Below are 21,317 nucleotides of genomic sequence, written 5' to 3'. Positions count from 1 at the left end.
GCTCTGATACAGAAAACAGTTTCAGGATGAGCAAAACAGTGTTGGGGATTGTTTAAAAGGCACTGTGGGAAAGAATATGGCATACCTCAGAGGGTGGGTCTAAGTTTCTCGAGAGTCACCATTCACTAAAGGATACTTCAAACAAGGATTTTAAATACTGTGGGGCAAGGGGACTGAGAGACAATAGTTGCTCAAGGAAAGAATAAGACATACCCTAGTGTGGATGGGGGTTCTCAAACAAGAGCACCCCTTCAAATGTCCCATTGGTAACTGTGTACAGAGTGTTGGAAACTCTGGGGGGTTTATTGCTCAGTGCATTTCTAAAGAGCCCTTGCCTCCTCTAACTCTGTTCCCTCTTTTGTAACTGAGATTATAGGATAGCTCCCGATGTGGCTGGGATGCAATTGCAATCTGATGAAATTGTACAAATTGTTTACGATATGCCCCTTCACTGTACAGGGGCTTTAGATGATGTTCCTAAAAAATGACAGGTGTGTAGCTGGAAAGGGAGAAAGACCTTTAGCAAATGTTATTTGTGCTCAATTTTCGATTCTCCACTGGATAGAGGCTTCAGCCTCACTGGCATGAGGAGTTTTTCTTCTCATACCCATGATCTTGTCTCCTTCTGTCTTGTGTCACCTCTTCCAATAGAAAGACTCAGCCCTCCCAGCCCCCCTCCTTCTTTTATATGAGCATTTCTTTGTACAACTGTGTGCCTGAGATTTCTTCGAGACAGCTGGTGACTTGACAATCCTCATGCATGAATCTGATGGGAGACCATGGAAGGCAAGCATTGCAGGGCACACGGGCTTTTTATAGAGGAAAATAACAGCAGGAAAAAGAGTCCATATGAAGCTGGAAGCATCTGTGATGTTTTGCATGCCAGCATTGACTAGCATGACATTCTCTTAAAAGCCATAGGGTCGGCATCTATTCTCAGCAGTGTATAGACCAAGGCCGAATCACACATGCATTCCTTGTATTTGGTTTCGCTCAGATGTCGGTTTCCAAGGGATGGCATCCTCCTGCCATTGCTCACTGGACTGAGGACAGTGTTTGGTGAAGACGCCTCAAAAGCTTTCAGTTTAATAAACTCCAGTCTAGTAGCTCGAATTATCCTCTGTGCTTTAAACCCTGCAAACCTTTGTCAGGTTTTAAACTATGATGAATGTTCCCAATAAGCCTACCCGTTGAAAATAAAGAAGAATCATTGCTTATGGAGAGATCATTAACTAGATGATTCTGGATTCTCAGTCTTCAGTCCTAAGAGAAGCCCCCTCTCTGCAGATTCCTTTCTTCTTCTGGTGTCTGATGTGTTCAGCCTGGCATTCTGCACATTTATCATTTGCTTGTTTCGTGGAATCAACTGCTGCAAGTCTTTGGTTTCTTGTTTTTGAAACAGACTCTTTTATAGTTCAGGTTGATCATTAACTCTTTCTGTAAATAAGGGTGACCTTGAACTTCTTATCCTCTTGTTTCTCTCTGTGTCTCTGTCTCTCTGTCTCTCTCTCTCTCTCTCTGTCTCTCTCTCTCTCTCTCTCTCTCTCTCAATCTCTCTCAATCTCTCTCTCTCAGAAGGGGCAATTCTACAGATGGAACTCAGGGTTGCCTGCATGCTGAGTAGGCACTCTACCAACTGGACCTCTCCTCAGTCCCTCAGAAGAATAAACTGGTTAGCCTTAATGAGTCTTTTTTATTATTATTACTTTGTTTTGTGAAACAACACAAAAATATAGATACTGAGGGGCTGGGGAGTAGCCCTTCAAAAAGGTTTTGCCTGGAATATTCTAATTAAAATTTAGTAGAAGTTTCTAATTGAAGATGATACACTCAGGAGACATCTGGGCTGCATTGTGAGGAACCTAGCATCGCACTAAGTATGTGTGTATCTGAGGAAGGACAACTCATTGTGTATATATTGACTAAGTAGAATTTTTCATTACTAACAGGTTTGGCAAGCATCGAAAAGATGACAAGATGGAGAAAATGGGCCGAATAAAAATCCAGGATTCTTTCACATCAGAAGAGGACAGGGTGCGGATGAAGGAAGAGCAGGAGAGGTAGGCCTCAAAGACCAGCCCCTGCCCCCTGGCAGAGGTGCTGCCCTCACTCATGGCTACCTGTCTACTGCTTTGATCTTAAATGCAAATAGTTTGTACTCGGCTATAAAGATCTGTGTGATGATTATTAATGTAGTACAAAGGAAGGCTTTATTAAAAAAAGAAGGAACTTTTATATTCATTTGAATGTGAGTTTTTAATGATTTTGCTTAAGATGTTTTACATAGTGTATGGGTATATATATATGAGCTCAGCATGGATATATATATCCATCCATCAGGTTTCTTTGTGTGTGACTTATGTGCATCTATATATGTCCATGGGAATGTACATCCATGTGGAAACCTGGTGTCTTACCCTATTACTCTTTGTTGCTCTGTTTGTTCTTTGAGAAAGGGTCTCTCACTAAACCTGGACCTGACCAGCAAGCCTTGTCTCCTCCTCCACAGTACTGGAATTATAGGCACATGTGTCCAGCTTCTGCCTTACACTGCCTTTCCTGAGTGCCCACAGCCAGGCACCATGTTCCAAGAAATAATTTGCCTTTCCACATTTGGATCTGAGTGGGTGTCATTTTACCTGTAGCTTGTATAGCACTTTTGAGCGTAGGTGTGTGCCAGAGATGGGTTATCTCATGCTAATGAATGAATAAGAAAACAAACAAAAAAAGGATTCCTCTACAGTCTGAAGCTGCTTCTTATTTTATTTTGCAATTCTGGGGATTGACTTGAAAGTCTCACACAAGTCAGGCAAGCTCCCTCCTGATCTGTTTCCCAGCCCAATAGCTTCCTTTACACAAATTAGCTTGGGAACCTTTTCATTCATCTTTCTCTGGGGAATTTTGCTTTCATTTGTCTTTGTTTCAAATGGAGCAATTATTCTGTTCTCTAGCTTTCCAGTAAGACATAGACATGAGTTTTAATGAATGATACAAGTTTGAGGTTTGCCTCAGTATTTTTATTTACTTTTTATCTGTTTACTTACCTATCTATCTTTGTTAGTTCTAAGAATGGAGGCCAGGAGCTCATACATGCTAGGCATTCTACCACTGAGTTGAGTTTAGCCATCAATTTTCCTTTGAAGTCATTGTACTGTGTTAGGCAGACTTCCTCCAATTTTCACACCTCTGTCTTAGCAGGGCTTCTGTTTTGCTTGTTTGTTTTTTGTTGGTGTGTGTTAATAGTACACATAGGCGGTTTCATTGTGCTGCTGTAATATGTGCACCTGTGATGCACTGTGCTCACAGTCATACCGCCTGATGGCCTCTTGTACCTCCTTCCTGCACCCTCTTCCTCTTCCCTATCAGTCTCCATCAGTTTCATGCTAAAAAGAGTTTCTTTCTCCTAAAGATAGAACATACCAAGTCAGTGTGTGGACTCAAGTCAGCCACAGATGTACAAGTTACTTAGAGAGCAGATGGAGTGATAGAAGGAAAAGCTCTACTTCCATGCCTTGAAATTGGCCAACACTGCACAATCTCCCATAGTCTAGACATGCTTGCTTTGCATTTAGATGACTTCTGTACTTTCCTGCAGAATTCTAGCAACGTTTCCAAGATAGTTCATAATACATAGTCAAATGTGTCCAACTAAACAATGAGTTTAACATCATAGCTTCATTTATATTAATAATTGCCCAAACCACAGCTCATTTCTTAGTTTGGCTTTTAATCTATCTCTGTGCCTCTAATGATGTAGTTCCCTGGGTACTCAGTTGGTCATAGTAAATTTACAGTGTACTTGGGCTTAGAACAAAATCTTTCAAAAAGTGACTGGTCCATAAATTTGAGCAAGATGTGGCTTTTTACATTTTAATACTTTTGAAAGCATGCTTCATGTGAATCTTGGATTTATGATCGAGTGGGTAACAAACTGGTGCTGATGGCGGTACCCTGGGTGTTTGATGTTATGATGGTGCTTGAGTCACACTGTATCCTTCGTGCTTTGATGGGTGCTGGTCACAATGCATGCTTGGTACGTGTGAGGAGGTGCTAAGTCCTGTTGTGTGTTTGGTGCTTGTGATATGTGACAAGTCTTCTTTAGTCTATTTTTCCTTCTGTGCTGTTTCTGCTGTGAGCAATGCTCTTTTGAGGAGGAATGCGGTAAATTCCTGGGGAAAATGTGATTGGAAGGACAGATAAAAGCCAAACCAGAAAAGAGCATTCTCCCCATAGCCTCACCACCCCCCTACTCCCGTCTCTTAAATTATACCGTGGAGCCAGGCTTGGTAGTTCAGGTATTTAATACAAGCTATTCAAAAGATCAAGGCAAGTGGATCACAATTCCAAGTCTTGCTTAGAATAAGTACAAGGATAGCCTGAACAACTTAATAAACCCTATCTCAAAAGAAAAACAAAAAAAAAATTGACTGGGGATGTAATTCAGTGATAGAGCACTTACCTAGTATGCATTAGGCCTCGGGTCCAAACTTTACCTTCCCTATGGGTAATTCTCTGCAGATTCAATCCCTGTTTTTGTAGTAGGTGCATTTTGTATGTTACTGGGAGATTTCAACATAGTGTAGATTTTATCTGTGCCTACTCTGGATAAATTAAGACTGTGCTCAGTCACAAATGTGTTCTCTTCATGTTTCTCTGCTGCAATTAGTGCTAAAAGCCATTTATTATAAAAGCACAAATACTAATGAATAGAAATGTTACAAGAACAAAATCTTGTGTGCTTTGTCCCCATCACACATCATCCATTTTAATTAGAGAAAGGGGTGGTGGGCACTGTGACAGAGTCTGGAATTAAAATCATTAATTGATGTCAAGCTGAAGAGAGACAGTTAGCAAGAATCCAGTGACAGCAGGAATAGAATTTACCTTATTGAGTTATTTAGTAGTATACTACATTATTTTGCGTATTTTTGCTATGCAGCTTCAATGTAATTTCATTGTAATGGAAAAATAATCTTTTTCCCCTATAAAAAGAGAGGTGTGAATATGCATTGGAAGAAAATAGCAAATCAAAATAAGTTCTTCCTTTTTCTTTTTTTCAAAATCGGATGAAAAGTTTTAACCATTGTTTTATTTTTTTCCCCTTGCATTTAAGTGATAGGGAACAGTGTGAAATGTTTTTTGTAGGTGTTGGCCGATTGAGCTATAGCTGCCTGCATTCATTTCAAGCTTGGGTAGTTGTTAAGTGGGAAGAGTGGGCAGAGATGCATAAAGCAAGGGAGTTGTATTTGTCACGCCGCATTTGGGGGCACCAGTTGCCACCATAGCTGCTGATGGCTAGTCTGAGACAAATGAGATGGATAAGGCTGAACAAAACCTAACTGTTCAGAAACATGAATAACCCTACATCTCCCAGATAATGTGTGACCCCAGGGTCTCCGTAAAAGAATAGAGGAGTATTCTTTATAGCAGTGACCATCTGGAGCCATTAGGGGCTCAGCTGCAAGGTAATGGGCTTTTAAAAATTTTTTTCATATAGAAATCATGATATTCTTATTAGGACATAGAAAATATTTTCTCCCCTGGGCCAAATATTTTTTGAAGTAAGTTCTTCCGCCAACAATGAATACATATAACATGCAGATATAACCTAGGAATATTGCAATGCCCCTTTCCATGAATGGTTTGATGATACACAAGACTTCAAGGGTGAATTTTAAAAGTTAATAAGGAAAATCATTTTATTTTCTTTTGTGGAGTTATATTTTGGTTTTTGCTTCGCTTCTTTGTTTTTATTTGACAGGCTTTCATGTAGCTCAGGCTGACTGGTCTGGATTTCACTATGTAGCTGACAGTGAACTTCTGGTCCTCCATCTGCTGTTTCCAGAACACTGTATCTACAGGGATGCAGCAGCACACTCTGCTTGTGAGGTGCTGGGAACAGAACCCAGGGCAAGCATTGTAACACCGCAGCTCCAGCTCCAGCACTCTCATGCTTCTTAAATTTACTTTGTGTGTAAATTTTCCCCCAAAATTTTCTCTCTCTCTCTCTCACACACACACACACACACACACACACACACACAGTATGTTACTGGTTTTTAAAAAATCACCTTTCCAGTGCCATTTGCGTAAGGAACCTCCTTGGGGATAGTTTGTAGAACTGGTTTAGAGATAAACACAGGGTTGCCGGCCAGATCCACTACCCTCTATTGTAGCCGTCACATATAGGTGTGCTGACATTTTAACACTGAGGTTTTATCATCAGCATGAGCTGCCAGGGTGGAAAGGAAGTTAGCGGCTAAAATACACAGGTGACAACAAGATTATCGAAAAGAGTCATTTTCTATGATTGGAGCTTAGAGGGGGACATCAATGCTTTTAGAGGGGACTGAGGAGGGACTGCTGTTATGTCGAATGACTGACTGCTGGTGATCAGTTACAGGATATAGATTTGGATACAAGGACAAAAGTAGTTGAGCTAGGTTTCACAGATAGTATCTGATGCTGATAAGCCTCCTTCTGAGAAACTGGTCTCTTAGAAAGTGTCACCTGAGGATGGGGAGGTGGCTCAATGGATGAGCTGTAAAAATATGAGTATGGTTCTTCTGCATGCCTGCAATCTCGGTGTTGGGGGTGGGGCGTAGAAAGAGGACCGCCACCCTCACTGGTTAGTTAGTCTGGCTGAATTGGTGAGCTCCAGGTTCAGTGACAGATCCAATCTCACAAAATAAGGTGGAAAGCATTTAAGAAAGGCACCCGACTGGTTCATCCCTGACCTTGTGCATGCACGCTCTCCCCCCACAGGAACACACCATCCACCCACACACATACAAAGGGAAATTGCCCATAATAAATGCTAATTTATTCTGTGTAGTTTGGAAATACCATTCCAGTCCAGGCCCCATCAGCAATGCTGAGGAAGTGATATACAGGCAGAGCAGGGTGGCAGTTCAGATGCAGGGCTTCTGGGTAGCCTGTGTGTGCCCTACCTGATGGAAGCCTCACCAAGAGCTGGGTAGCCTTGCTTTTAATGAACTGAGGCTCTTGTGAAGTTCTGTAATTCCTTCCTTCATAAAACAACTTAAGCCATTCTTTTTCATTTAGGAAGGCTCTAACTTTAGAACTTCAGCTCTGTGTTTATATTTGTTTTTCATTTTTATTCCCACTGAAGTTTCATGAGCTTCCCAAACTTCTGTGAGCCATGGCAAGGGAGAGTTGGATTACAACCTCTCCTGCTTGGGAGACAAAGGCAGGAACAAGGACTGCCTGAGCGGCTTAGCAAGTTCCTGTCTCAAAAATTTAAGAGTAAATAATAGGCTGGGGAAACAGTTCAGTGGCAAAGCCCTGGCCTATCATATATGGGACCATGGATTCCATACCATCACAATGAGAAACATAGACAGACACACTATATAAATGCCAGACTCCTGGCAATGGCCTTTGATGACCAAATATTATATAATAGTAAACTGGGTTGTTGGATACATAATAATCGACATTCAGATTAATATTCTGCTAAGTTAAAAGTGATTGCTCATTTCTTTACTTCAGGTAGTTGTTTAGGTTTTCTGTTTTGTTTTTATTTTGGTTGAACCTGAGTTGAGAAAACAGTATGATATAAAGAATAAAATTATCTCTTAACCATACAGCAGTTTCATTGTGGATATCCAGTAGTAATTGATTTTTATGTCCTTGGCTATCATAATTGTTATTAAGTAGAAGGGCATGTAAAAAAAAACTGCTCTTTGCCTTACTAAATTGACATTAGAATTCGTACCACTGTTTCTCTTGTGAATATTTTACCAGAACCCTGTTATTAGAATCTAGGGCTTTTCCAGGAGAATGTCTTAACTTTTCAGCATAGTCCATCTCCAACAAGGCTCTGCTTTCCAACTGGGGAGATTAAGGTATTCCTAGGGAGTTTGGGCACCTTGAAAGCATCTCAGTGGTCCACAGGCTGGGAACAGTGGGACTGAAGTCATGTCAGATGTCACGTGCTGTCTGTCCTTTTTCAGAAGAGTCTTCCCAAGAAATGTCAAGTGAGGCACATTAGGTACTTCCATCTCTTAGCTTCAAAATAAGAAAAACTGGGCCAGTAAGAGACTTCAGCATGTGAACATGTACAATTCTGGGCACATGAACTAGAGCCCCAGAACTCACAAAGGGCAGAAAGAACCGTTCACAAGTTGTCCACCAACCTCTACATGTGCACTGTGTGGGTGCACATGCGCATGTGCCAAGCACACACACAAATAAATTAAAAACAAAAGAAAAACTAGAGAAATTTGATTCTTTGAAACCATTATTGACAGCCATTTTGACTTGGGTGAGGTAATATCTCAGGGTAGTTTTAATTTGCATTTCCTTGGTGACTGGGATTGTTGAAGACTTTCTAAAGTAGTTATTGGCCATTTGGGTCTCTGTGTGTGTCTCTCTCTCTGTGTCTTCTGTCTGTCGGTCTGTCTGTCTGTCTGTCTGTCTGTCTGTCTGTCTGTGTCTGTCTCTCTCTCAACCATCTATTTGATTCATTAGCCCATTTGTTGAATGGAAAGCTTTATTTACTTTATGTTAACTCTCTGCAAGTCTAGGTAAATTCTAACTATTAATCCTTTGTCCGAAGTGAAGCTGGTAAAGATTTTCTCCCACACTGTGGGCTGTCTGTGTGTTCTGCTGGTAGTTTCTTTTGCTGTGCAGAAGCTTTTAATTTCATGTATCCCTATCTGTTGACCACAGGGAAAGATCGTGTGGTATTGAACTTCCAATAGCTGGAATTCAGACTGTGTAGTGTTTGTTGGATGGACAGACCCATAGACCAGTTATTGTTACTGTATTAGAAGTCTGCAGTTTGAAGTCTGATTCTTCTTGTATTAGTTACTTGTTTTGCTGCTGCAATAAGCAGTCCTGAGAAGAGCACATTAAGGAGGGAGGCTTATCTTGGCTCTCAGCTTGAGGCTGTAGTCATGGTGAGAAAGACATGGCAGCAAGAGTGAGTAGCTGCTCACCTTACACCTGGAATCAGGAAGCAGGGAGATGATTGCTGGTGCTCAGCTTTCCTTTTCTCGAGAATGTGTCTTCCCTCATCACATAACCCAACCTAAAGACTTCACAACAGGTGTACACAGAGATCTCAGTGGTGATTCTAAGTCCTGTGAGGTTGACAATCAAGGTTAACCACCATCTAATAATAGTTCTTTTCACCATTGCTTATTCTGGCCTTTGTCTTTCCTCATGCATATTACACATGGTGTTTCTAGGCGTGCAATGTTAAAGATCAAAGTTTGGGCTCACAGTGCTTGACACAGACTTGACTAAGCTACAAGTCCTGCCCAAAGGAAATGGTGAAATAATCTCATCAGTCTTGCTGAGTTTTTATAGGACTTGCAGTGAGCCTGAGTACACTTAGGGAGAACTGACCATGTCTTACACTGAGTGTTTCTACCGTTGCACAGGGTTTTTCTCTCTGTATCTCACATGGTTTTCATTTCCCTCAGCTCCATTACATAGTTTTCACTACACTGGCCCTGTTAGAGTTTTGTTACATTTTTATCTATAAGACAATATTTGATTTGTTATGTACTTAATAAAACAAAACAATTATAGTGGTTTTGTAGTTTTAATTTCAGGTCCTATGTGCTTAAACTGCCTTTTGTAATATAAAGTTCAGTGGGGTCAATGAGATGGATAAAGGCATCTGCCATCAAGCCTGAAGGCCCGAGTTCAGTAACTGAAACCTAGACCTACACACACACACACACATATATATATAGTTCGATGGAATTTTGTATTGTTTTGCTTTGAAACAGATCTCATGTAACCCAGTACCAGGCTGGCCTGGAACTCATGATGTAGCTGAGGATGCCCATAAAATTCTGACTCCCTGCCTCCTCCCAAATGCTTATTCTGGCTATGCAGCACTACCCTCAGGTTTTACTGTCCTGGGATTAGATCCAAGGCTCATGCTTAGAAGACAAGCACGCTACAACCTGAGCCACTTTCTCAGCTGCCTCCTGGGGCTTGACAGGTCGATCTTCTGTGTCACCTGCCGAACTCGCTTTGTTTTTCTAGATTTGTACATTCCTTTGGGTTTCCTATTAAACCATGTCATCTGAAAATAAGACTGATTTCTTTCTTACCTGTCTGCTTTTCATTTCCTTGGCTAGGCTGTACAATTGTCAAGAACTTCCAGCCCTCTGTGGAGTGATAGTGGAGAGGCCTGTGTGTCCACTTCACTGCTTGTCAGGGGAAACATTCATTTTGTTCCTTGTGTGTGAAGAAAGCTGTAGGTTTGGAGAAACACTTTTATTAAGCTTAGGGACCCTGCTGTAGTATTGTTTTTCTGAGGATTTTTGTCATAATAGGGGGTACATTTGTCAAATGCCTTTGCATCATTTGTTTGGATCATGTAATTTTTATAAATCTAGTCTGGGCCACATTCGTGTGATGAGCCCACTCGGTCATAGTGTATGGTTGCTGAATTCTGTTCTCTAATATTCTGTTGAGGATTTCTACTTCTGTGTACATGAGAAATATTGGTCTCCAGCTTTCTTTCCTTCTCTCTCCTTTTCCTCCTCTCTCTGTCTCTCTCTCTGTCTGTGTGTGTGTGTTTGTTTGTTTGTGTGTGTGTGTGGTGTGCACATACATAGGTGGCATTGTTTCCATATTATTTGAGTACCTTTTCTGGATTCTTTTCACTGTATGTAGGTGTCATTTATGCAAACGGGAGTCTAGTTCAAATCAGAAGAAAGGTAAATACAATAAAACATCCATATGAGCCTAAAATACCACTCCACAGAATTAAGTCTTCACTGGTTTTTACTTTGGCATGATTGTAGTTATGTCTCATACATGGTGCAATGATCAAATCAGGGAGATGACTATAGCCATCTTCTCACACACTGCATTCAAATCCTGTCCTCTGTTTCAAGGTGCACATTGCTGTTAGCTGAGGTCACTGCACTGTGCAACAAAAATGAGATTCCGACCTTCTTTCATAGTTGTGACTTTGACCTTTCTGCAACCTCTCCCCTTCCCCCATGCAGCCCTGCTCCAGCCTCTGGCAGCTACCATTTGGCTCACTTTTGTGAGATGTCTGTCTGTGCATCTGGTTTCTGTCACTGGGCATTATGCCCTCTGACCTCATTCACACTGCCCTAACAAATAGAATCCCATTCTTTACATGGCTGAATAGTACTCATTTGTACATATACACCACATTTTCTCTATAAATCTATCCATTTTTGAGCACTTACAGAAGTTTTCAGGATATAGCTTTTTAGCAAATCACTTTTTGTCATAAAAACACCCCAAAGTCGGTGCTGAGAGATGACTCAGTGACTATGGGGAGCACTCCTCTTGCAGAGGACCTGTGTTCAGTTTCCATCACTCACATTGACAGAGTGCCCTTGTAGCTCCAGCTCCTGCAAATGCATTGTCTCTGTGGGCATCCATACACACATGTGAATACCAATACAGAGACACAGAACTAAAATACAAAGATGCTAATAAGACATCAAATTTTTGTTCAAGCGTGGTGTTCTTTGAATTGTACCAGTGCTGGCCTGCTGGGTGTGTGCATGGTGACTCTGAATGTTCCAGAGAGCCTCTGCCTGCAGCATTCTCTTAAAGTCTCATAAACATACATCCCCGCGATAAGGGTACTTCCCCCTCATCCTTGCCAGGGCTCCGTTGCTTTTAAGTAAGGAACTCAATTCATAAATGTGTAATAAAAACACTTCTCCATCAAAAATTATCAAAGTTTAAGAATTCTTGGTTTTTAATTAGGGAAAATTACCAATATAATTTGAAGGGGTCTCTGTACAAAGTAATTTAAAAGTATCTTTAAGTCAATAAAGATGATCATTTAAGATCTATTTCTAGTGTTAACACAGGTAGTTTTTACTTTAGAATGTGATTGTGTGGATGTCTTTTGGGTCCTTGATCCATCTGGCATTCCATTCTGACTGGAAAAACTTGAAATGAAAACCAGTGTCTCTGATCTGAGGTCTTCCTGCCACTGATGCAGCAGGACATGCACTCATGCTGAAGTTTCACAGATCTTTGTACTTGTGTGGCTTTTCTTTGAGTAATATGTATTTATTATACTTATACATACATGCAGATAGGCGACAGATACAGATAGATGGATAATCTATGTGTAACTTCTTAAAATTTCTGTTTGTCCTTATAAAAAACTCAGAAGTAATGCCCAAGTTGGGTGTGTTATATATTTAGAAAGCTGTTTGACACCCAGTTATATTAATAAGACAACAGTAGGCAATTGCCTTGGAATTCCTACGACCTTCACAGTCATGAAGGGTTATAATATCAGGCAATAATTTTTACCTATGAGGCAGGACACAAATCCAACCCCAAAAGCAGGTGGCTGTATGTGTGATCATGTGCACATATGTGGATAGGCATGCAGATTCTAGAGGTCACCATTAGCTCTCTTCTTCTGTCACTCCACACCTTAATTTGTGACACATGGTCTTTCACTGGAGCTGTAGCTCACTGATTGGCTGGTCATGGAGCCCTAGGAATAGCTGTCTCTCTTGGGGCTGGGGTTACAGGTACCTGCCACCATGCTTGTTGAGCATGCTGGGGACCCAAGTCAGTCCACAGCAGCAAGCGCTCTACTGTCTGAGCTGTCTCTGAGACCCCTTGTTTTTACATGTTTGATGTCAGCAAATCAGTGCAAGTTCACTCTATCACTGAGTCATATTGGCATGAACAAAATGATTATGTTTAGCCTTTATGACATTACATGAGAATCTAAAATATGTGTAAATTATCACTCATAACACACCTCCCCTATAACTGCATGAAACAGAGTACGTCCCACAAGACAGCTTGATAAAGGCTCCTGTGTTCACTTCATAGAATAGGAATAATTTCTCCTGTTTCAGCATTGTTCTAATTTTACAGGATCCAAGCCAAAACTCGAGAATTTAGGGAGCGGCAGGCTCGAGAACGCGATTATGCTGAAATCCAAGATTTCCATCGGACATTTGGCTGTGATGACGAGTTGCTCTATGGTGGCATGTCATCCTATGAAGGCTGTTTGGCTCTCAATGCCAGACCCCAGAGCCCAAGAGAAGGGCACCTGATGGACACTTTGTATGCGCAAGTGAAGAAACCACGGAGCTCCAAACCCGGGGACAGGTAGGTGCTGTTCGTTGGCTTTGTGTCTGTGTCAGCTCTCTCCTGGTTATGGACAAGGGAGAAGATTGTTTGTCAGTGCCCATTGTAAAATGCTGGTTATTAACTGCTTTAAAAAGCTGTTGTGTCTAAAGGTATTGGGTTGGCACAAATCAGTGGCTAATGGAAGGAACAGTAAGAAGTTTTGATTGTTTCCCTTACAGTTCCAGCCTAGCTTGTTCATGCTCTTCATGAACCTGGGACTTGACCTGCCTGTGCCTTACAGCTCAGGTCAAAGTCAAACTTGAACATAAGCAATACGTTCTTGTCTTGCTATAAAAGGGCTTCTGGGTATGATAACTAAATGCAGGGACATTTGTTTGGATCAGGACTTAGAAGGGCCACTTTGAGGGTGGCATAATTTTATGCCATGAAAGAATTAGTAAATGAGAAACAGTACATCTATTCTACAAGAGGCTTGCTAAGCAGCAGAGGTTTCAGTTCTGATATGTTTATCAACACAACAGACAGAGTGGAATGCTGATTGTGTTTTAAAGGTTATCTAGTTATTTAAGTATTTAACTGAGTCTGCGAGCCTGCATTACTGACAGACACTTATTGAGGCTCTGTGTACTGCTGGTATACTTACTTCAAATGGTTATATACATATTTCAGATTTTAGCTGAAACAATCCTGAATGAATCTTTTCCCACCCCTCCCTTTATAGACTCCAACACCATATGGAGTTTAGCTTTGAAGAGAATAATTCTCATTTCCTTTCATATCAAACATGTGCACACTATTGTCATAAACAATACGCCAATCGTGTTATAAACGTCGCTTATCGCTCTCTATGGCAGCTGGGCTTTGTAAATTATAAATGGTTTTACTTAAAAACAGTGTTTCTGAAGCATTTATGTGCATTAGGCTTGCCTGAAAGACTTCTCGAAACACTGGCTGAATGTTCGGATGTGGTAGATTAAGGCCAGAGTCCAAGAACTTGAATATTTTAGGATTCCCTAATTGATGCTGGACCTGCAGGTCTTGGCTTCAGAGTCCTCGGTAGGACACAGTCAGTGGACTCTGGTGATGGTTCCTCAATGCAGTTTTGCCACAGCCCTTATTTTAATAACTGATTTCTAGCTATTAGTAGCAGAAGCTTGCAAATGCAGAAAAGCAACTTCCGGCAATTACAGAAAGAACCATTTTTAAAAATAGCAGATAGGAACAAGAGCAAACACAACAGCTCATGAATGAGCACACCCCAAGGCAATTGTTCTGGCCTGAACCTTTGTTGTAGTTTAGATTTTCTTCCTGATTATCTCAGAAAATCTATTTAACATTGAATATGAGGAGTGAGCCCTCTAACATGGTTGCTCCAGCCTCTCCCTGTGTCCCCCTGAAGGCTCGTGTGTATCAACAGAGATGTCAGAACTCAAGAATGAAGTTCTCATCAGTGGCAGTGACATTTTCTTTGAAAGCTTTTTTGCCTCATTTCTGCCATGATTGTGGAAGCTGCCTGCAGAAGGTTAAGTGGCATCTGAAGGTGCTTTCTTGAGAGAAAGGCCACCAACACACCTGCACTGCCAGCTAGAGACTCCTGGGGGAAATGGAGAAAGTTGGCCTGGGGATTATTGATTGCTGATAAAAAAAGAGCTAATCATTTCCACATCTCTCACAAAACTCAAAAAATATGAAAACCGGGAGAAGGGCTGCAGCACTGGCAATCTGAGAGGACCTTCCTGCTCGCGCTAACCACAATGGGCTGCCCCAGTGCTCCCCAAGAGCTACAATCTCGCCTGAAGACCTCTGCAAGTGTTCAGAAGAGAGTAGCATTTTCCCAGCGCTCCCTCTCCAGTTTGCAACATCTGGGCATGTGTTCTTCAGGCCCTGCTTTGCTAACCCAGATCTTCGGCAGGCCCTGGCTCATGCCCATGCAGAGTCTACTTCTTAGGGGTCACACTAAACATAATCTCAGAACCATGCCTTTGACACTGTTTTCCTCCAAGGCGCCTCTGCTTTTACCTGGAGAGTCATGGTTTAGTTTTTCAGGGAAAAGAAAAGATTACAGATGCTTGCTGAATCTTTTATGTTATTTTTGCAGAGAATAAGATATCCATTAGTGATTACTAGTGTTGCTACTTTAGTGGCCTTTGTGCCTGTCAAGCCCTTCCTTGCCCACCTGCTGTTGAATATGGAACTTAGCTTGGGAGCATGGCCTCACTTGTTGTCTTTCTAGTTGAAGTGAAAGTATACCTGAGTAGTGTAGAAAAGCCCTCTTCTATGGAAAAGAGACCTCTTGCTACTGCCACACTGCTGTAAATTGCTGTGATTATAATGTTACTTAAATACATATAAAACTAAAATGGAACTGGACTCATTTGTAGAGCTACTATACATCTAATAAAACTTTAATCTTTACAAAGTTAGATATAAACAAAATGACAAACCCTTTGCATTCCAGTGAACTATGTTAATGTGGCCAATAATATTTTTCATCATTTTGTTTTAATGGTGCATTGTAACCAAAACCAACAGATACTCTGGGTTTAATGATACACACCTGCCATGCTCATGCCCAGGCAGGCTGAGATTTGTTTTGATACTTTTGCAGGGCTGGTGCATATTCATTTCATCTGTCTCTTTTCCTGATTCCTTCAGTGCTTTTGCAAATTTCTGGTCCATGATCTTTAACTGGAGTATCATATTGATACATCATTTATGACATCACCCAGTTTTTGTCATCATTAAGTTGAGACAGTGAAGTGGCATTTCTAGGATCTTTCTGTTTTTAAAGTTAAATTTAACATGGCTGCAAGGTGATCTAGAATATGCTTACATGAACTTTAAAAAAGTAATCATTGTAATGGAAATATGAAAGTTAAAACCACTTAGAGAGAAGTCCCTTCTGATGAATAATGTACAGATGCTCATTGACTGATTAAATGTCACCAAAATTTGCAATAGGTATCTGTGGAACTTTGCTATTCAGATCTCTGTATTTGTGAGAGGGTAGGCTTTGCTGATAACCTGACGTGCACTTCTTAGATTTTCTCTGTTCAGTAAAAATGCAGCCCTCAGAATGCACTGCTCAGTCATTTTGATGGGCCTCACAGCCAGAGTGTAGAAGCAACACAGGAAATATATTAAAAGACAGTAACTTGATGTCACAGTGGGGACACTTTCCCAGCTCCACATGTTGTATGCACAGTGGCTTTCCAGGGCACAGAGTTATGTTTAGAAATATATTCATGCCTGCATAAGTGAGTTTGTACCTGTGTACATGCGTTAGTCATCTTTCCTTTACTGTTTAGTTTCATGCATGTTTATTCTGTCAGTATTCTCACGCATGCCTAACTGTATCAGCAAATGTACTAGTAACTGAGTACATGCTGGAGTCGTGGTACCAACTTCTATTCTTTATTCATGTCCTTGGTAACATTTTGATTTTTTACATTAGATACATGCTAAAGAGGCAGACCCTAATCTGTGCTCTGTGTGAATAATTAGGCTTAAAGTCACCATAATGTGTGTGTGCATCCTATTTATTCTGTGCATCACTATGGATTTAGGCATGACCAATGGTTCATAATCCTGCATTTCCCTGGCTAAGGTAACTTCTTCTGTGGCTGGTGTGTCCTGGTTGGCCAAGGACCCTGTGTCTGACACAGTGTGGTGACATGCTTCCATTCTGTTCTGTACTCTGGAAGACACTACCAGTTGCCTACCTACCCAATACCTAGTCTCACCTCTCCATTATGGAGTAAATCCTTGTTTTATTCTTTAAGTAAATGCCTACCTAAGCATTTCAGTTCTTAGACTCCTAGCGAGTCACGTGACAGAGTTCTAACTAGTCAACTTTGGAAGCAGCTGGGCAGAAGGGACTTCCTACAGTGCTGTTTTTTTTTTTCCTGATGTGTACATGCATCTGTTTGTGTCCTGTAACTGGGGATCTCACTTGCACATCTGAAGCTCTTGATCCCAGCCCTAGCACGTCAGAATCAAGGTTGCTTGGGAATGCACCTTAGTGTTCTCTTTTTTTCTGCTAGGGTCTTGGATATGTGCTCCAGGATGGTCCTTACCTAAAAAGCCCAAAAGGGACAGCCACATGAAAGCCTTTGACTAGTGGCAGTTCCTTTCTGACTTATCCAGCCTGGCTCTTTATTTCCTTAGAAAAATCTGGCTGTTGCTGAAGTTGCTGCCTTGAGATTTGTGTTTCAAGAGGCCAGACACTAGGCTGGATATAAGTAACCTTGTGCAGAAGAACTTTAAAAGAAGCCCTGTTCTCTTCTCCTCCTTTTCCCCCATTCCTCCTTCCCTTCCTTCCCTCCCCCGTTACCTGTGTTCCTCACGCCTGCTTCTCCTCCTCCTTTTTAAAGACAGAATCTTATGCATCCTTGGCTGACCTCAAACTCACTACATAACCAAGGATGACCTTGAACTTCTCGCCCTCATGCCTGCACCTCCCCAGAGCTGAGGCTACCTGCTTGACACTGCATTTTATCAATTGAATGTTGGCCAGCAGAACCCTCGTTAGCTGTTTAAGATCCTAATAACTCCCACCTCCATGGACAGTTTGACAAGATCAGAGGCAGTTGAGATCATGAACTTGAACTATGACACCAGCAGGCCAGAGTTTGATCCTGTGCTCTTTCATTGTGAGCTGATCATTCTGCTTCATTCCTGTCACCTGTGAAATGGGGTATCAGTGGCATTTGCTCATGGCTTGGCAGAGATTAGCTCTGTTAATAGCAAACAAAGTTTTTAGCTCTGCATCATAAGCACTATTTCAGAATTTGTGTTACAGTTGTTATTTACAAAATGGGCTTTTGTTCTAAAGAGAACACAGTGCCCCACATGGATACAGAAAGTGGTGAATGAAATAGAACTTGGGTGTGACAGCTCATAAGATATTTCCTTCAACAGTAGAAACTTAAAGGCTGGGTACCCCTGACAGAGGTGACAAGTTTCAGTCAGCATCTCTCAGCAGGCTTCAATTTGTTTTTTTGTTTTGTTTTGTTTTTTTGTTTTGTTTTGGTTTTGGTTTTACGAGACAGGGTTTCTCTGTATTGTTTTGGAGGCTGTCGGTTTCAATTTGTTTTTTAGAGTTAGAAGTTCTTTGTTTTGTATTTTTCCATGGAATCCACTGGAAGTCTTCATGCTGTCTTTTCATGGAATTACTACAAATGCCTAACTCCTAAGCTTCTACAGAGAGTAGGATCTTCAGCTGTCAAGCATTGCCTATACCCTTAACATTTCTGTCCATGTCAGGCAAGTTCCTGGTAGGGCTAGAAGCAGGACCCAGAACTGTAACTGTCAGAGAGTTGACTCTAGTCTATGACTGAAACAATTTCTATCAGCCCCTGTAGTTTAAGCTCCCAGTATATGGTGCCCTGGAAATGGGGTTGTCAGGACCAGCTGATCTGTGAAATGTGTCTGAAAGGGGGAGAAAGGGTTGAGAAAAGAGAGACCAAAGACAGAAGACATAGTTGGGAGGACTCTCCGTAAATATTGCAGCAGCCCCAAGTTTATTATTTATAGCCCTTATATGCCCCAAGCAAAAGGGAAGGGCAAAAGACATCCTTACCATGATATAAGGAACAAATGAGTATAATTACCTCCTTAATACTCAAAACATCTAGTAACCAAGCCCTAAGTCAAGCATCCTATTATTTGGTCTTGAGGAGCAAGACATCTAGTGGCCATGCTTTTGGCCAAACATACTATTATTTGGCCTTGAGAAGCAAGAATAGGTTTGACCTCTCTGGCCTTAGGTCAAGATGGAACAGAGTCAATACTGTGGGCTCCCATAAGGGGTAGAACTTACTACAAGTGGGAGCCAGTGAGGCCCTCAAGTGAGTGGGAGTGAATATTTGAGCGGATTGTGGGACCCTGGTCTGTTACTCTCTTTGCATCCTGTCCTCCAGGTAGTGAATTGCTGTTTACCACACACTCTGACCATGATGTACTCTCCCCTCCAACCACAAAAACATATGGCAACTGACTTTGGGCTGAAGCCTGCATAATGTAGGCCAGAAAAGCTGCCCTCCACCACCTTTTTTTTTTAATAGGGAAAGGTGAGAAGTTGAGACCAGGTCTCATGTATCCTAGGCTGGTCTCACTATGTAGGTAGTCAAGGTTGACTTTGAAATTGTCACCCATCTACCTCTACCTTCCAAATGCTGGGCATGTGCCACCATGCCCAGTTTATGCAATGCAAGTGCTGGGACTAGAATCCATTTTTTTAGCCAGGCACTTCACCAAATAAGCTACATCTCCAGCCCCTGAACAAACCTCTTCAGAGACTGATTATCTGAGGAATGTGTTGCACTAATGCCAACCTGCCACATAGGCTATGTTCTAGAACAGTGGTTTTCAAATTTTAGAGTGTGCACAGAGAACCCAGACTACCCTACCCATCTCACCACAGAACAGACAGTGTAAGAGATTTATTTTTTCCAAGTGGGGACTATTCCCAGAGCTGACTGGATAGGAGGGCTCCTAACCTTCAGGAAATGAACCCACTGCAAGAACCTCTCCCAGGTATGCTGCTCTCGTAGGAATTCTGATCCTATAGGTCTGGCTGGGCACTGGCCACTCATTGCTTTCATACATTCCCCACTTGACTTTCATGCAGCTGACTGATCCACACCGGGAACACAATGTGCTTGGGCTATGGGAAAGAAAAACATGGGTTCTAGCAGGAACTAGTTGCTAACATCTGTTAATAGCAAAGCTGGGAAGTAATTATAACCATTACTGGACACAGCCCATTTCATTTGCAGTTCACCTTGATTAAATCATTTTATTAAGTGGCTGTCTTTCATTTGTGATATTATTCCTGTATTTTATTCATTGTTTCTTTAACAACACTAAGTTTCTTTTCATACAACTTATACAATTTCATGTAGGAAGTTTAGAGTGCTTTGAATTTTAACAAAGGTATGCTGAAGTCACGGTCAGTAATTTTTTTTATTTACTTGAGGACACTGTGCAATATGCATTTGTATTCAGATACTGGACTCTGAGGCAGCTCCAATGGACATTTGCTTACTGTCATCATGCAATCACTTGACATCCAAGAATGTATTGTCCTCAAATATAATTGAAATAAAGCAAGAACTGTGCTGTTACAAATCTAAATGCAGGAAAATAGTAGGCTAGACTCCCTGAGCTTGCCTAGGATGCCTTAATGGAAGCATAAATACCATAATCATATGCTTTCTGCATGCATTTTACCATGAAGGGAAAATGCCAGTTTTAAAAGAAAAGACCTTTATGAACTTGTTCACCCCTCCCCACTAAAACTGGAATCCTGTTGAGTCTAAAAGAAGTCTGGCAGACACAGAACAAAACTAATTTTCTGAGATATAGGCAGTTATTAAACACGTGCCCTTTGGAGAATGTTGGGTCATATAACAAAATTGCATTTGCTATTCAAAAAGTCAAATACTACTCTACTTCCACTCACTTCCTGTTATTTATGTCTGCTTTTCTTGAAATGTGAGAAGGTAGCCTAGAAGGGAGTAAAAACTGTTAGTGAGTCTGTAGGGGTCACCGCTATCCTGTGCACCATCAGACCTGGGCCAGGTGTCTGTACCATCTGTCATCTGCCCATGACACTGGCCGCTCCTTTTGCACTATCCTCTGCAAGTGCTCTCAACTCCTTCACTCCCTTCAACCTCCTCTTCAGCTCGGGAGCCAGAAGTTACCCATACCTGCATCTGGCTTCCTGCTCCTCACTTGGCTGACGTTTACCAGCATCCTCTCCCAGTCGAATGGGTACCACTCTGAGAAACAGACTGCTTGTTGTATTGTCACCACCATCTTCTGGAGACAGGACCCTTCAGCTGTAGCACATGACAGGTGCCTGCCAGTTTGCCAAGCTAAGGAACTCTGAGTTTCTTTGTCTTCTGCAGCACTGCTCCTGTGGCCAATGGGAGTCTCCCAGAATCCTCCTTGTCTCCAGTCTTGTTCTTGGCGAGTCTTTACTTCAACTACTACCTGGGGTAGTGGATCAAAGAACTTAAAATATGACTACGTCTTACTTTTACTTGAAATTATTCTATAGCTTATGTCTAAGATGTAATCTATTACCTTAACATGGAGCATCTGGTTTCCCCAGCTTCTCCGTTCAGGCTGTTCTTCTACATATCCTGCAGTGCCCCGTTGGTCCACATCTCTTTAGTAACTCCTTATCCATGTGAAAATATAAACCT

The 21,317-nt window shown here is 41.6% G+C and overlaps 1 protein-coding gene across 13 annotated transcripts in view; it reads left to right on the top strand.

Annotated features, from left to right (window-relative positions):
- Positions 1-21,317, top strand: part of Pard3 (par-3 family cell polarity regulator) — a 531,306-nt gene that overhangs the window by 384,629 nt on the left and 125,360 nt on the right. For all 13 annotated transcript variants that reach the window (XM_013123087.3, XM_005083451.4, XM_005083453.4 and 10 more), the window contains 2 exons: positions 1,950-2,060; positions 12,886-13,122. In XM_013123087.3, the coding sequence (XP_012978541.1) occupies positions 1,950-2,060; positions 12,886-13,122 (348 nt within the window). The remainder of the gene's footprint in view (positions 1-1,949; positions 2,061-12,885; positions 13,123-21,317) is intronic.

Source organism: Mesocricetus auratus, unplaced genomic scaffold (genome assembly GCF_017639785.1).
Source record: "Mesocricetus auratus isolate SY011 unplaced genomic scaffold, BCM_Maur_2.0 Super-Scaffold_100013, whole genome shotgun sequence".
Classification (NCBI taxonomy): Eukaryota; Metazoa; Chordata; class Mammalia; order Rodentia; family Cricetidae; genus Mesocricetus; species Mesocricetus auratus.
This window is presented reverse-complemented; position numbering and strand designations above follow the sequence as displayed.